This window comes from Physeter macrocephalus, chromosome 4 (genome assembly GCF_002837175.3).
Source record: "Physeter macrocephalus isolate SW-GA chromosome 4, ASM283717v5, whole genome shotgun sequence".
Classification (NCBI taxonomy): Eukaryota; Metazoa; Chordata; class Mammalia; order Artiodactyla; family Physeteridae; genus Physeter; species Physeter macrocephalus.
Genome location: NC_041217.1, coordinates 1,397,919 through 1,413,287, shown reverse-complemented (window position 1 = coordinate 1,413,287; position 15,369 = coordinate 1,397,919). Strand labels below are relative to the sequence as shown.

General features: G+C 47.6%; 1 protein-coding gene across 7 annotated transcripts in view; it reads left to right on the top strand.

Moving 5' to 3' along the window:
• CAMSAP2 (calmodulin regulated spectrin associated protein family member 2) overlaps nucleotides 1–9,375 on the top strand; it is a 103,216-nt gene extending 93,841 nt beyond the window's left edge. For 5 of the 7 annotated variants that reach the window (XM_028488260.2, XM_024130658.2, XM_024130656.3 and 2 more), the window contains 6 exons: nucleotides 1,009–1,145; nucleotides 1,572–1,792; nucleotides 3,969–4,041; nucleotides 4,787–4,902; nucleotides 6,382–6,500; nucleotides 7,137–9,375. In XM_028488260.2, coding sequence (XP_028344061.1) covers nucleotides 1,009–1,145; nucleotides 1,572–1,792; nucleotides 3,969–4,041; nucleotides 4,787–4,902; nucleotides 6,382–6,500; nucleotides 7,137–7,442 — 972 coding nt within the window. In that variant the 3' untranslated portion in view covers nucleotides 7,443–9,375. Of the gene's footprint in view, nucleotides 1–1,008; nucleotides 1,146–1,571; nucleotides 1,793–3,968; nucleotides 4,042–4,786; nucleotides 4,903–5,036; nucleotides 5,080–6,381; nucleotides 6,501–7,136 lie in introns of all 7 variants that reach the window. The other 2 variants (XR_008617000.1, XM_028488262.2) reach the window with 2 other exon arrangements.
• Nucleotides 9,376–15,369: the final 5,994 nt, after the last annotated feature.

Sequence of the window (15,369 nt, the reverse complement as noted above, 5' to 3'; positions counted from 1 at the left end):
AGATACTGCATCTCCTTATCCCCAGAGCATAGTAAAGTGCCTGGCAAATTGCAGTGTGTGTAGTTTGTTTGACACAGACGTGTGAATGTTTGGACTGACTGTTTGAATGGTATCTTCTGACTTTCTCCATTCAGAGTTCATCTCTCTCTGGGTTTCTGTGCAAAGCACCTTGTTTGTACCTCTTCCCCGTGGGATCTAGACGCTCCTTAACCTAAGGTGCCCTATCTTTTTCATATTTTAGTATCTGTAATGTCTGACACTATGTTGTGAATGTATTAGACACGCAGGAAACACTTGTTGAATTGATAAGCAAGGCATCGTTACGACAGGGAACCACTTCTACAGCTGGTTACTTTCCTGACTTCTGAGCTCCCTGAGCGTTCAGGTAGAAGCTGGGGCAGGCTCAGGACACCTACAGGTCGTGAACTAGCTCTGGGGTTAGGAGTATAAGTATGCCCGTCTTCTCTTCAAAGGAAAAACCTGTGGTATAGTTCAGAACGCAGCAAGCAAACTGTCAGGACCTCAACTTTTTTTAAAAAATCATGCAGCAATAGCTTCATTTATGTGATACAACTTTGGGTAGCTAATTTTTTTGACGCTTTTACTTGAGTTTTCTATATTAAGCATGTATTTAAATACAATTTAAATGCAGTTTTAAAAATTGTGGGGAAACTCTCCACTCTTATCAGTTATTTATCAGGGCCCAAAAACACTTTGTCTTTTTTCTTCCCTTTTTATGTTGTTCTTTGCTTAACTTCCTAAGTTTTGAAAACATGTAATCAAAGAAGTTTGTGTCCTTTGTTACTTGATAAAAGTATTACCACTTTAATTCATTTCTTCCCTCATAATTTTGGAACATGTCCATCTATGGTGCAGTTGGAGTGAGCTTCACTAGACAGTTTGGATTTTCAGTTATTAAGAGTGACCCCTCCATGTGGCCACAAGCATTGAACATGAGGATATTGGTGCCTCAGATGTTTCCTCTTTCTCAATGACATTCACTCTTAGGATGATCAAAAAGCAGAAAATGATATGGCAATGAAACGGGCAGCTTTGTTGGAGAAACGATTAAGAAGGGAGAAAGAGACCCAGCTGCGGAAGCAACAGCTGGAAGCTGAGATGGAGCACAAGAAAGAGGAGACCAGGTGGGGGCCGCTGCGCGGGGTCCGTGGGAGGTGGTGTCCCCCTGACTCTCGTTAGCGGTGTTTAGGGACCTTTGCAGAATATAGAGACAACGCTGATTTGGGGTGCTTTTTAGAAGTTATTGTCCCAGAGTGTTACTTGATTGCATATTTTTATCCTGAGTTTGAGGCGTCTTAAAGTTCTCCAGAAACATTAATTGAAAGTAATTTCCCTGGGTTTTACACACACACACACACACACACACACACACACACACACACACGCATTTTTTAAGTAGTTACTTATTAATGGTATATTTAAGTGACCTAAATTATCTCAAGTACATTTTAAATGAACCATTTTCCCAGGGGCTGAATCATTCTTCCTTCTCACGTAAGCGCACGCCTGACAGTGTTGTGCACAAAGAAATGTACCCGCTTGTTTCCTAGGCGTAAAACCGAGGAGGAACGTCAGAAGAAGGAAGATGAGCGAGCCCGCCGGGAGTTCATCCGGCAGGAGTACCTGAGGCGCAAGCAGCTGAAGCTCATGGAAGACATGGACACGGTCATCAAGCCTCGGCCTCAGGGAGCAAAGCAGAAAAAGCAGCGGCCGAAGTCTATCCACAGAGACCACATTGAATCCCCCAAAACACCCATAAAAGGTCCTCCAGGTAACACGTGCATTGTGAGGAGTCTGTTCATAGCCACAGCAGCCCGGGCAGTCACGCTGGCTGGGGGTGCTCGGGGTTGAACCGCACACTCCCTGTGTGCAGAACCAGAACGAGCAGAGGATGCTTCCGGTGACTTGAGTGTATTATGTGTGCATGCATATGGCCAACAGAGCAAACGCAGGGGCTGAACATCCAGCTTAAACACTAACCTGGCAGGGAGCTCGCCCTCAGACGTCAGCTCCCTGGATCATTAACTGCCCTTTCTGTACTGGTAAATTTAAGGATAAGCGTTGTATGCCTGGAATGTGTACAGAACATGTCCGTATAACCAGGAATATAAGATCAGGAGTTCATGAGTCCCTCCTTTAAGATATAAATGGTCAAAAATCCAAATTTATAATTTCTGGAGTTGAGATAATGTTTTTTTTCTAAATTCAACATTCATACTCTTATTTTTTTTAATGTTTACTTTATTAAAACTAAATGCCATGGAAAATTCCTAGAGTAATTCTAAAACTGAAGGCAAATAACATCACATTGACTGTTTAAAGAGACCTCTAATGCTCACAGACATAGAAAACAAACTTATGGTTACCAAAGGGGAAAAGGGGCGGGGTGGGTGAGATAAATTAGGAGTTTGGGATTAACAGGTACACACTACTATATATAAAATAGAGAACCAAAAAGGACCTACTGTACAGCACAGGGAACTATATTCAGTATCTTATAATGGACTTATCATGGAAAAGAGTCTGAAAAAGAATATGTATATATATATATATATATATTTATATTTATATTTATATTTATATTTATATTATATAACTGAATCACTTTGCTATACATATTTATATTTATATTTATATTTATATTTATATTTATATTTATATTTATATTTATATTTATATTTATATTTATATTTATATTTATATTTATAGAGTCTGAAAAAGAATATGTATATATATATATATTTATATTTATATTTATATTTATATTTATATTTATATTTATATTATATAACTGAATCACTTTGCTATACACCAGAAACTAATACAACATTGTAAATTAACTATACTTCAATTCAAAAAATAAAGAGAACTCTACGTTTTCTAGTCAGTAAAAATTTTTGATACCCAGTGTTGGCTGAAGTTAATAAATTAATTTTCTACCTGGTAATTAGATATTCCTAAATATATTTTATTCTTCTTGTTAATTTTTCTTATTGTTAACTTTTTTCTTATAATCACTGTATTATATCTCGTATTACCACGTTGTTTCTGGAATAAATCCTAACAGCAATTAATTTTGTCATTATCTTTTTTTTTCTTCCAGTTTTATTGAGATATAATTAGCATACAGCACTGTATAAGTTTAAGATGTACAGTATAATGATCTGACGTACATACATCATGAAATGACGGCCACAGTAAATTTACTGAACATCCGTCATCTCATCTCGTATAGATACAACATTAAAGGAAAAGAAAAACATATTTGTTCCTTGTGATGAGAACTCCTAGGATTTACTCTTAGCAGTTTTCGTGTCCTGTATCACACAGCAGTGTTAGATAAATTATAAACTGTAATCGTCTTGCTGTACATCACATCCCCAGGACTACTTGTCTTATAACTGGAAGTTGTACCTTTCCACCACCTTCTTCCAGTTCCTTCTCCCTCCCCCCACCTCTGGTAACCACAAATCTGATCTCTTTTTCTATGAGTTGGTTTGTTTGTTGAAGTATATTGATCTACAACACTGTGTTAGTTCCTGTTACGCAACATAGTGATTCATTTGATGTTTCCATACGTTTCAAAATGATCACCAGGGTTAGTCTAGTTACCACCTGTCACTGTACAAAGATATTACACAGTTATTGACTATGTTCCCCACCCTGTGCGTTTCATCCCCGTGACTCATTTATCTTCTAACTGGAAGTTTGTACCTCTTAATTCCTCACTTATTTCATTATTTCTCAAAAGTAGTTCCTTGCTAATTTTGAATAAATTGTGCGTATATGCATGCAAACATATTATGCATCTGAAAAGGAAAAGAAACTACGTGAGCTCCATTTTCATATGCTGGTGTTGCCTAATGAGCAGACTCTTTTCTAGTTGTTCCTTTTGAATTTCTAATCTTGTTTTTATTCAGGATCACGAATTTATTGTGTCTTTTCAGTCTCTAGCCTTTCTTTGGCGTCGCTGAACACAGGCGACAGCGAGAGTGTGCATTCAGGCAGGAGGACCCCGAGGTAAGTTGCAGCATAAGCGTTCTCATAGAAAACGTTATTTTATATTTCCCAGTGAATGAACCATAGTCACAAATGTTTATAAGTGTTGCTCACTAGGACAGTTTGGGTTTCTGTTAAAAGAAATTTATATGTCAAGAGGTCTATTCATCTTTCAGTTTTTTATCTTTTAGAATTTTAGAATTATGACACCAGTAAGACATTAACCGTAATTGTACACCAGTCGTTGCCACTACGGTTGTGACACAGTCATGGTAAAAACAGAAAGTACCTCATCTGTATAGTGCCGGCCTCTAGTTTTCTTCCCCATTAGAATAATTCCAGAGTAAGTTGCTCGTGACTTAGGGAAGATCTCTTTTGTACGCTGTCTCTTTCTTTCTCTAGGATCTATGTACCTTAGAAGCTAAAAATCAGTATTTCATTATTTTATACTATGATACCCATATAAAGAAAAGAACGTTTCTAGTGACAGTCCTCAGCTCTGAGCCCTCATCTTCGTCTTGCCACCCGACTGCATGAATTGCTGATTGTCGTGTGGACAAACCATTCATTCTGCCACTCAGCAGACACTTACGGAGTGCCTGCTGAGTTCTCAGAACTTGGATGTGTAGCTGTGAACGAGACAAAGTGATCACCGTCTTCTTGTTTTGAAGCCTCTAGGTTGAGTTTGGTTGGCGCTCACATATACCCTTCTGAGCCCCGAATGTTTTTCTCTATCTGAGGCATTAAAATGTTATTTATTATTTAGATCAGAGTCTGTAGAAGGCTTCTTATCTCCAAGCCGTTGTGGCAGTAGAAATGGCGAAAAGGACTGGGAGAACGCTTCGACCACTTCTTCTGTGGCTTCTGGAACAGAGTACACAGGTCAGTGCCTGTGCATTTTTAGGGCAACGGTGTAACGCGGGGCTGAGACTAGCTGCAGGCCGTGCTGAGAAAGGTTCACTGGCTTTGCCTCTGGGTCTAAACACGGAAGAGTGAACGCGGGTCGTCTCTTTCAGGTAAGTCGGCTTCAGTGACACGGTTTGTCCCGGAAGAATTAAGGTAAGTTTCTAAAAAGTAGTGGTACCACTTACACCTCATTCCTCTACTTCTCCCTTAGAAATGCAGGCCATTTCTGTGTTGTAGTTTGGGTTTGAAGACGTTTTAGAGAGGGTCCCTCAGCAGTGCATCGGTCCTGAGTACTGGGAACAGCTAGAGTCCACCGAGGCCCTCCTCTAACACTGGGATTTCAGTATCTGGAGCAGTGCGTCTTGACGGAGTGTTGAGAGGCTCTAAAAGACGTGGGAATGCATTGGGTCTAGGAGGGCACCCGGCCTTGCACGTCCCCGGCAGGCCCTCCTCCAGCCTCTGTTTGCAGAGGTGTTAGTGAAGGAAAAGCTCACAGAATGGAAAGTAGGTGAGAACTGAAGAAAAGAAGCAGGAGAGGGAATGTGAGCGCCGTGGAGAGGTAGGTGGGAGGACAGGAGAAGAACGGTGGGGAGGGGCAGAGGCCGCGGAGACCGCCTGCGTCCCGCCTGCGTCCCGCCTGCGTCCGTGCAGCCCTGGAAGTGGCCCCCAAAGGCCCAAGGGGCAGAGCTTGCTGACTTGGTGTGAGCTTTTCCTCCCTGTTCTGTGGCTTCTAAGACAGCCTCCTTCAGCAGCGTGTCAGACCAGCTCACGGGCTGACTGTTAAAATTCCAGGAATTATGCGGCTGCAGAACAATTGCTGGCCCTGAGTCAGCCATGGTAGGAGTAGTTTACTCTAGAAATAGGTAAAACTCGGGGCTCATGTTTTTTTCTTTCCCAAAGAACCAGTTTCTCGGCAGGGCACACTACCGAGGGCCTTTGGAGGCAGAGCTGAGTTAGTGTGAGGGGGAGGGAGCCTGCCAACACACGGGGCCCTTCACGAGCGCGGATGTCCCAGCAAAGTGGCAAAAGGGGCTTCTGTGCTTTACAGACACCGCTGTGGAAAAAAACTGCTAAGAAAAAACCCCAGAGGTGTGGAAGAAGAAAAAGATGGAGCTTTTTCTTGTTTCAAAAGCTAAAATTACTGGCGGTCCCATTGTGCGTTAAGCTCACCAGTAACCTTACCGAACCCGAGAAAGAGGTGAAACGGGCAGTGGGACGATCACAGCAAGGCCTGAGCGCCGTCTCGGGAGGCCAGCGAAGGCCCCCAGGGGTGTCCCTGCGGATGCAGCAGTGCTCTGACCGCTACAGAGCAGCCAGAGGCCCTCAGGCACAGAATGTGGTTTTCCGTTACAGGGTTTAATCAGTGTAGGGAGGGTCCCATCGATTAAACACAATCGTATTTCTGACCTAGGAATGCTGTTTTTGTTTTATTACCGTTATTACATTCTGCCATAGGACCAAAGCTCTTCAAAGAACCCAGTGCAAAATCCAATAAGCACATAATACAAAATGCTTTAGCTCATTGCTGTTTGGCTGGAAAAGTAAATGAAGGTCAGAAGAAAAAAATACTGGAGGTAAGCATGCTTGCGTGAAAATTAGATTTGGCAACATCGTAAAACTGTAGGAGTCTTCTCTTTCAATTCAGGAGGAAATACTCTTCAGGGGACTCCTAGAATTTCAACAGCATGTGAAAGATCCCTAACTCTGTTCTCATTGTTAGACTGAGTTTACTTTCAAACGGGATTCTGGAAGACCGCAGATTTTATTAAAGACTAGGCATAGACTTAAGATGATAACGTAAAATGATAAATTATTTTCCTCCCCAGAGTCACTCATTCACGTTTCATAAATGTAGATAACATGATCTGCCTTTTTAAAAATGAAGCTCTGTTGTGAAGGAGATCACCACCGGTGCCTGATTGTTAGTGGTAGGGGCAGTTTGACTGAGACCGAGAGTTAGCAGATCCTGCAGCCCTTTAAGTCCCTCCAGGATTACAATTCCGGCACAGCCAGCAGGACCTCAGCGGTAAGGTCTCTGCACACGTCTCAATCCCCGTGTGCTGGACGTGTATCGCATGCCTCATTTTGGCTACTAAGGATTTATATTTTAAATTACATGTCATAAAACTGGCCAAGAAATGTAACACAGTTATACACATTATATTCAGCAAAATGTTTAAGGGCTTTTATTTTTGTTTCTTATCCTAAAGGAAATGGAGAAGTCAGATGCCAACAACTTCCTAATCTTGTTCCGGGACTCAGGCTGCCAGTTCAGGTCTTTGTACACTTACTGCCCAGAGACTGAAGAGATTAATAAGCTGACTGGGATAGGCCCTAAATCTATCACTAAAAAGATGATCGAGGGCCTTTACAAATATAATTCTGACAGGAAACAGTTCAGCCACATCCCCGCTAAAACTTTATCTGCCAGTGTTGATGCAATTACCATTCACAGCCATTTATGGCAGACCAAGAGACCAGTGACGCCCAAGAAACTTTTACCCACTAAAGCATAGGAACCGGGAAATACTTGCTTCAGAACATTCATGCTAAATTTGCACTTCATCTTTCCTGCCTATAGAAAACCTTTCTAATTGCCAACCAACTTTTATTATTAATTGAAACTGGACATCCAGCTCTGTTGTCATGACAACTGGAATGTAGACCGCAGTGTTCGGAGTGCAGGAGACTCACCTGGGTGATAGGCCAGGCGGTGACACGCTGCCCGGCTCACAGGTGGAGGTTCGCCTGCTTGGTATTCGATACATCGAAGCACTGAGTTCTCATGGACGCTAGTTGAAATACGGCTAAGATTACGAATTGTGTGTTTTGTTTGTTGCTTTTTTAAAAAAACTTTTTAATGTACATGCCTGTCTTCAGATGGTTTATTTTGCTGTTTTTTCTCTCCTGGGGGTTTGTTCCAAGACACCTTTGTATTTTGTTTCATGTGGAGATCATGCGAGTAGGAAACAGGCCTTCAGAGGTAACTTGAGTCTTTCTTAACGATGCTGAGAGAAACACTAGTGTTTAGTTTTATGGTAACCCTCATGTTTTCATGGTGTTGGAGCATTTGCAAGAATTATTCTGCTAAGTATTTACAATTCCGTATTTATTATTCACTCGAGTATTAACGTTTCTCTATTAAATAAGAGGAGAGGTTGTGAAGAGCTGCTATAGGTTCACTTAAACCACATGAGCTTAACCAAGAAGATGTTATAAGAAGTTGCCGATTAAATCAGTGCTGTTTTTACACCACTTCTGGCCAACTCAGAATAATTTGGATTGTTCTTTTAACAAAAAGGCTTTCTATCTCTTTTAAAGTATGTCACTTTATAAGCTGGCGGAAGTGAAGGACACTTGGAGAATAGTCTCGGAATCTGAGGATGTAAGACTTCCTGCCATGCGTTCTCCAGAGGTCTTTACATTATATTTATAACTGATAGAAAAAATTATATTTAGAATTTTTAAACATGTACAAAGGGCTACATTTTAATTTTAATATAGCTTCACATTCTTTTGCTTATGTTGAGTTTTTCTTCTTTATCCTCTTCAAGTGGTTCAGCTTAGATTAAGTGCACACTTGAAATCTTCTCTCTGTGGTCTTTGTTCCTTTAACAGTGTATACCAGAGGGTTAGTTGGGGAAAAACTTCATTCTCAGGAAAAGACTTGAATGATTCTGTGACCCTGTTATGTTTCAGTGTTGTGACAACTGTGTAAACTTAGAGAGAAAGACAGTATTGTAGCATATATGAGATGTGTGGTCTGTTTTCTTTCACGGGAAGTAGAGACTAAAATATATACATTTCTCTAATTGAGTTGTTTAGAGAAGTAACTAATATCTCATATGATGTATTTACTTATTTTTAAAAAAGAGTAGGAATGAGACGTCCCTGAACTGTACTTTTCTATTATTATAAGGCCCTTAGGCCTCAGTGCATCTGGGTTAGCGACACTTTCTCAAATGCTGTCAATATTTTACTGTAATTTATGTTCTTATATTTATGTATATTTGTTAAAACTGTAAAAAAAATTTCAGATTTTTTCCAGTACCTGTGCAAGATATATGTGTAGCTCAGAACTATTTGTGATCTACTGTTTGCATGTAAGAGACCAGGATATATGTAACTCTTATATTTTAAGTGTATACATATTGTGTATATAATATATGGAGATTTAAACTGGGGGACTGCACATTTTACCTTTCAGACAACCATTTCTATCACAATGAGAAGGAAATGATTGTCAAATACATGTTTAGATGGACTAGTTTTAAAAAAAAAAAAAAGTAGGGCTTCCCTGGTGGCGCAGTGGTTGAGAGTCCGCCTGCCGATGCAGGGGACGCGGGTTCGTGCCCCGGTCCGGGAGGATCCCACGTGCCGCGGAGCGGCTGGGCCCGTGAGCCGAGGCCGCCGAGCCTGCGCGGCCGGAGCCTGTGCTCCGCAACGGGAGAGGCCACACCGAGCCTGCGCGTCCGGAGCCTGTGCTCCGCAACGGGAGGGGCCGCGACAGTGAGAGGCCCGCGTACCGCAAAAAAAAAAAAAAGTGAATCTCATCAAAATGTGGTAAATAATAGAGAGTCAAAAGGAGAATTAATAAGCGTTCTACGTTACTAAATTTGTTCTTTTCAATCAATTAAATTTCCTTTATCAAAGCAATCTTCTTGGTGATATTACTTGGCCATGAAATGTTTTTCACTTGGCTGCCGGACAATGGAGGAACTAACCATGTAAAACCAGACAGGACCACCCTGTTCTCAGATTTGTGTGTGTCCAGCAACGCCCGCAGCGTCTAAAGGTAGAATGTGAATATTACCACGCAAGTTCCTTGCTCTCAGTATGATGTTTCACTTTCTTCATGCAGAAAGAACATGGATATATTTAAGTCTGCAGGTTTTTTTAAAATTATGTTTTTAAAATTATACAGATGAAAATTATGCGATCTCATAAAGTCTGGAGGTATTCATCAACCTTATTGAAACACGTTGGTGCTTCTCCTCATTGGGGGGTCACGTTATTAGGATAATTGTTCAATTAAGTTTGCCAAACAAACTTGTAATGGTTACCAGTGCGGCCTGTCAAATTCTGCCATGTGACACAGCTTGGGAAAGCTTTTCATTCCTCTCGGCTTTTCAATTTTGTTTTAGAATGACTGTTACAGTTTTCATTTGGCTGTCTTTAAAGCCAAATTCTGCTTTTTAATTGTGGTTTCGTGGACACTTTGGGCGGTGTACAGTGGCTGGTGTGCTTACTGTCCACTCTGGAGCATTGCTTACAGGTTTTTTTACGACGCTGTGCTGTAAAATACTGTCATGTTTGCTACTTCCTGGTACAGTGTAGTTTTTCCCCTTTCATTTGAATAAAAGCATGGCACCAAATGAGCTTTTCTGTTTCTTGAATAAAACATGGGTGTTTTGGTAATGTCTGAACTTGGGCAAACCCATCGTACGGTTTTTCCTATCTCTTAGCCTCTGTTTAAATGGAACAGTTTAGATATCCGTAAGAGGTCACTAATACTAGCTATCGTTTGAACCGTGACTTAGGCGAGGCTGGAAGCCTGTTGCCCTTCCGTGCCCGGCTCAGACGGTCTGTGTGGTGGCGTGTAAATGTATGTGCTCAACCTACACTAACTTTGTCCGTGTTGCTTCACTTTCTTCTGGTGAGTGAGTAATTAAATTGTGTCAGAACGAAGCCTCCGTACCTTGGGAATTGAACGGCTGCCGAGGCGACCCCCTCACCCCCTACCCCGCGGTCTCGCATGGCAGCAGCGGGAGGCCGGGTCTTGGCCGTTAATTCTATGCGTTTCACTTTGATTTCGCTGATTGTCCTCGTTCAGAGCAGAGCAGTTAAAAAAAAAGAAAAGAAAAATCTGACCACGGTTGAACAGCAACAGAGATCCTTCCTGCATAATTCCACACCTGAAGAGACGTCTGCAGTTGCCAAGCCCCGAGTGTGTCCTCTGCCTGGCAGGACACTCAGGCCTCAGCACAGAGTTGCGCTTCCATTTTCAAAACCGAAAGTACTTAACCGTGAGACTCGGGCGACGCTAGAGAAGCGTGCGCAGACCGCGGTGCCCGCGGTGTGCCCCCTGGCCTGGCTCACTGGCAGTCCGTCCTTGGGGCAGAGGAAGGTAGCCCGGTGGATAGGAACAGGCGCCTTTATTTCGTAACCTGTCCACACGGAGAGAGAACGGCAAGGGGAACACGGCTGCGAGGCTCTGACCCGGCAATCGGGCGTGAGTCTGAAATTCCGCCCTCCCTCAGAAGTTACGGGTGCTTAAAAAGTAGACCTGCATCTCCTTAAAATGGCAGCTGGGCTTTTCAGAGAGACAAATGAGAAATTAACTATTTGTGTCACTCGGGGGCGTACGTCAGCGGCTCTTCACATCGGGGCTCTAGAACCTCGTCTCGGTGGCCCGCTCTCTGCACCTCCGGGTTCCCTCCCACGTGCTCCGACAAGAGTGAGTTCCTGTTTATGTCGGAAAGGAGGAAAAAAAGGGATTTTTTTTTTACTTTCCGTTGAAGAGGGTAAAGGCAATTGAGTTAACAAAAAAATAATGTAAGGCCCACGAAGGGTTTTTTTTTTTTTTACCATGTTAAGCAAAGCCACTGTGGCACCTCAGCACCGGATGTATTTTATTCCGCTTCGCCCCCGTCTGTGCCTTGAGGTGGCCGAATCCTCGCCTTCCTTCAGGAGCATCTGCTGGGGTGCAAAGCATCGCAGGCTGAGGACGCACAGGATGGCGTGTGTCGTTGACGGTTACGCTCGGCTGCCGCGGTTCGTTCTTCGGGGTGTGCACGTCGACGTGAGAGAGGAAACGGGGCGCTCAGCCCCGACCAAACAGAAACCGGCCCCTTTCACATCGCCTGAGCGCTGAAAAGGTTCTCTGCTTTGCTCTCTGTGGAGCCGCGAGCGTTGACGTCTCCGTTTTACAGACGAGGGTGACGAGGCCTTGGAAGGCTAGGGACACAAAGCCAAGAGGGGGCAGCGTCCCAGCCGGCGTGTCAGCCTGCGGATTCAGATCCCCTCCCCGGCCGGGCCGCACGGGGCGGCATTTCGCGCCGCCCTGGGCGCGGTGGCGTGAAAAGACGCGGCGTCTGACAGCTGCAGAAGGCGGTCACGCGTTCACCGGCGGTGAGACGGCCCTCGGGGCTGAGGTGGGCTTCCCTCTGGTGCCCGGTTCTCTAAACAGCATCCACACAACAGCCGCAGCAGCTAACACCAGGCTGGTGTGCTCCCCTGGCCTTGAGCACCTAGGTTCACTTCACAAGGAGGGGAAAACGGAGAGATTGCGAGTGTACTGGAGAGAAACGAAGCCTGCCGGCAGGTCGACTACACGCATCGAGGAGAGAGTCGTCGGACGCGAGGGTCACCGCCGTAGGGTCCCTTCCATCAGGGAGCCCGGCTGCCCTCAGGCAGACGCACGCAGTCCTTGAAAACAGCCGGTGGAGTCTCTGCTGTGATGGGGGCAGGTGAGCCCTTTTCTCCTTAACGGGCAGCAGGTTCAGTCTCACGAAAGCTGGTTTTGTAAGGACCATAAGACGGTGCTACAGTATCAGCTGGGAAGACGCACGTGCAACGTGGCCTCAGACCCGAATTTTGAGTCGCCGCAAGGGCCTACTCCTGCGACCACAGCACTTCGGCAAGGGAGCGGCAGGTAAACTGCACCCTCTTGACTTGGGGCCAGAGGCAGCCGCTGTGCTGCCCGCCCCGCGTCCCACGGGGCGTGAAGGCGGCGGCGCGCGGGGTCCCGGGGGAGCGCACGGCTGTGTCTGTGGACACTGGAAGTCTGTGCGTGCATCCCTGACCCTCCGATCCGCGCGTGTACAGGGCCGAGAGTCTGTGTTCGCCAGATGAGTCCGTGGAGGCCCAGAATTCAAAATCAGGCCCAGACTTGGTCTCGTCTCCGCCGGGCCACCCCTGCTTTCCTACTAAAGATATTTCTGCCCTCAAAATAAGAACCCCGCGTTGGCTTTCCTGCTCCGACCCCTCCGCTGCACACACCATTCCCCGGGCCCCGGGGGCAGCCCGAAATTCCAGACTGCCGGGTCATCACGACGGTGACCTTCTGACCACCTCTCTGGCCCCCCATCTTCCCCCGCGGGTTGTGGGCCTGCCTCAGAGCTCCGCTGCCCCCGACGCCCACCCCAGGCCCCGCTCACCCCCCGCCCCGCCCGCCGCCACCGCGCGTCCGACCTCTGCCCCGGGAGTTCACGGCCATCCCCAGCTCGACCTGCTCGGGAACCCAAGAGCAACCTCCCGGTGGAACCAGCTCCCTCCTGGCAGCCTCCAGCCACCAAGGCCGAAAGCTTCGAGGGCGTCCTTTCCTCCTTCGCCCGCGCAGCATGGAAGGCACCCAGGCCCGGAGCCCCCGGTCTCGTGTCGGGCGGCCCTCGCAGCTGCGCCTCGGCTCCCGGTGCATCTCGAGTGCGTCCCCGCCACAACCCCGGGCCGCCTCGCCTCGGGGGCCCCCCCGGCCGGCCCGGTCACCGCCACGGCGACCGCAAGGGAGGTCCCCAGCGGACACCGCGGAAATAAGACAGTCTGACCTTCGGGGTAAGTCGCCAAGGTAGTCGTGGAAAAGGCCAACTGTAAGGGCGGCCTTGGGCTTATCTGAACGGCTCCCCTTGCGTCTGTCGAGCTGCGGGGAGGATGGTGCTGGGGTGACGGACCCCTCGGCGCGGAGGCCACTCAGGACGTCACCCCGCTTTCCACGGCGCCCCCGACGCAGTCCTGTTCTCTGCGAGGCCGCCCCGCTGCGCGCACCCGGACGGGATGCCACGTCTGCCTCGGTCACGCTGGTTCGCGCCGAGGAGTTCATCCTCCCCAGTCACGTGAGCGCTTCTCGAGGAAGCACGGCGTCACTTTCTTCTTGTCTTTTGCTGCCTGATAGGTGGGGCACCCACCCCGTGCTAGGAGGGGCAGCACGGGGTGGGAAGGGCCGGGTCACAGCGCCAAGAGAGCCGCCCCCCCTCCCCACCCGGCTCCAGTTCCTACCGAAACGACTAGAAATGTGCACCCACTTTCCCACCCCAGCGTTAAGTGAAATCACTGGAAAGTAACGGCAGGGCCTAGTGAGCAGCCTGGGTGGGCTGAGCAACCGCTACCAAGAGCCGTGACTTCCTTTCCAAACACGTTCTGGGCTCCTGGTCCTGCCGAGGGGCTTCCCTGCCGCCTTGTGTGCGCCCCGTGGAGGGGACGGAGTCTCCCTTTCCTCGAAAGCCACCCTCCGCCCCCGATCCCCCCATCCCCACCCCCAGGCCGGCAGTGAGGTCGCAGCCCTGAGGCGCTTTCACTCTGAGTCACCTCGGCGCGCCTGGGGTACACTGATGCCCCTTCCCAGCCACGCAGGTTTAGTTCCTGAGAGTTTCTGAAACAGTCAAGCATGTGACACACCGCTCAGCCCCGGCAGCCAGGGTGGGGCCCCGCCCCCCGGCTGGGCAGGCTGCAGGGCAGGGGCAGGGCGGCCGCCTTCCTTCCCTGGACGCCCCTCCCTGCCCTGCACACGCACACACGCACACAGGCACACACGCTCGGATGCGCGCGCGCGCGCACGCGCAGTGCACACACAGGCGCACACACCGGCCGTTGACCCGTCGACCGCACAACCGGCAAAATGCCACCTGTCTGTGCCTCAGCCCTGACAGCCTCTGCAGCAGAAGCCCCCTCGCCCCGCGGAGTTCAGCACCCATGAGCCCAGGCCCAGGGACCTGTGGTGGTGGAGGCTAGAAGCCCCCAGATGGGGATGATCCCTTGGTAGGTTCCCAGAGCAATTCCAAATCAGTACCCAGCACCCACTGTGTGCACAGAAAGCAAAGAGGGGATGGGGCTGGGGGAAGCTGGGCCTGGCAGCTCCGGGGTGGGCGGGGAGCCCTTGACCCCCTGCTCAGACCCTGCTGGAGGGGGGCCTCCCCCAGGGCTCTCTAATGTGATCCTCACCCGCTCAGGGACACCCTCTCCCACCCGCTCTAAGACATGGGCACTGGAGCCAAGCTGCACACAGCTGTCAAGTTATAAAACTGATGTGGGAGCCAAACTCAAGTCAGTAACAATCTGACCTGTTTGTTCACTGGCCAGAAGCAGACACTCGGACACAGCGTGTGAGGCGTGTACATAATGAACTTGACATCACAACACAGCAGGGTTTTAAAAAATATTTTTAATTTAATGGTGTTGGGAAGGTTCGACAGAAATCTAAAAAAAATAAAAAATAAAATGATTACACTCTAGGTGGATTAAAAAAAGATACAGGGCTTCCCTGGCGGCGCAGTGGTTGAGAGTCCGCCTGCCGGTGCAGGGGGACACGGGTTCGCGCCCCGGTCCGGGAGGATCCCACGCGCCGCGGAGCGGCTGGGCCCGTGAGCCGTGGCCGCTGGGCCTGCGCGTCCGGAGCCTGAGCTCCGCAACGGGAGAGGCCACAACAGTGAGAGGCCTGCGTACCGCACA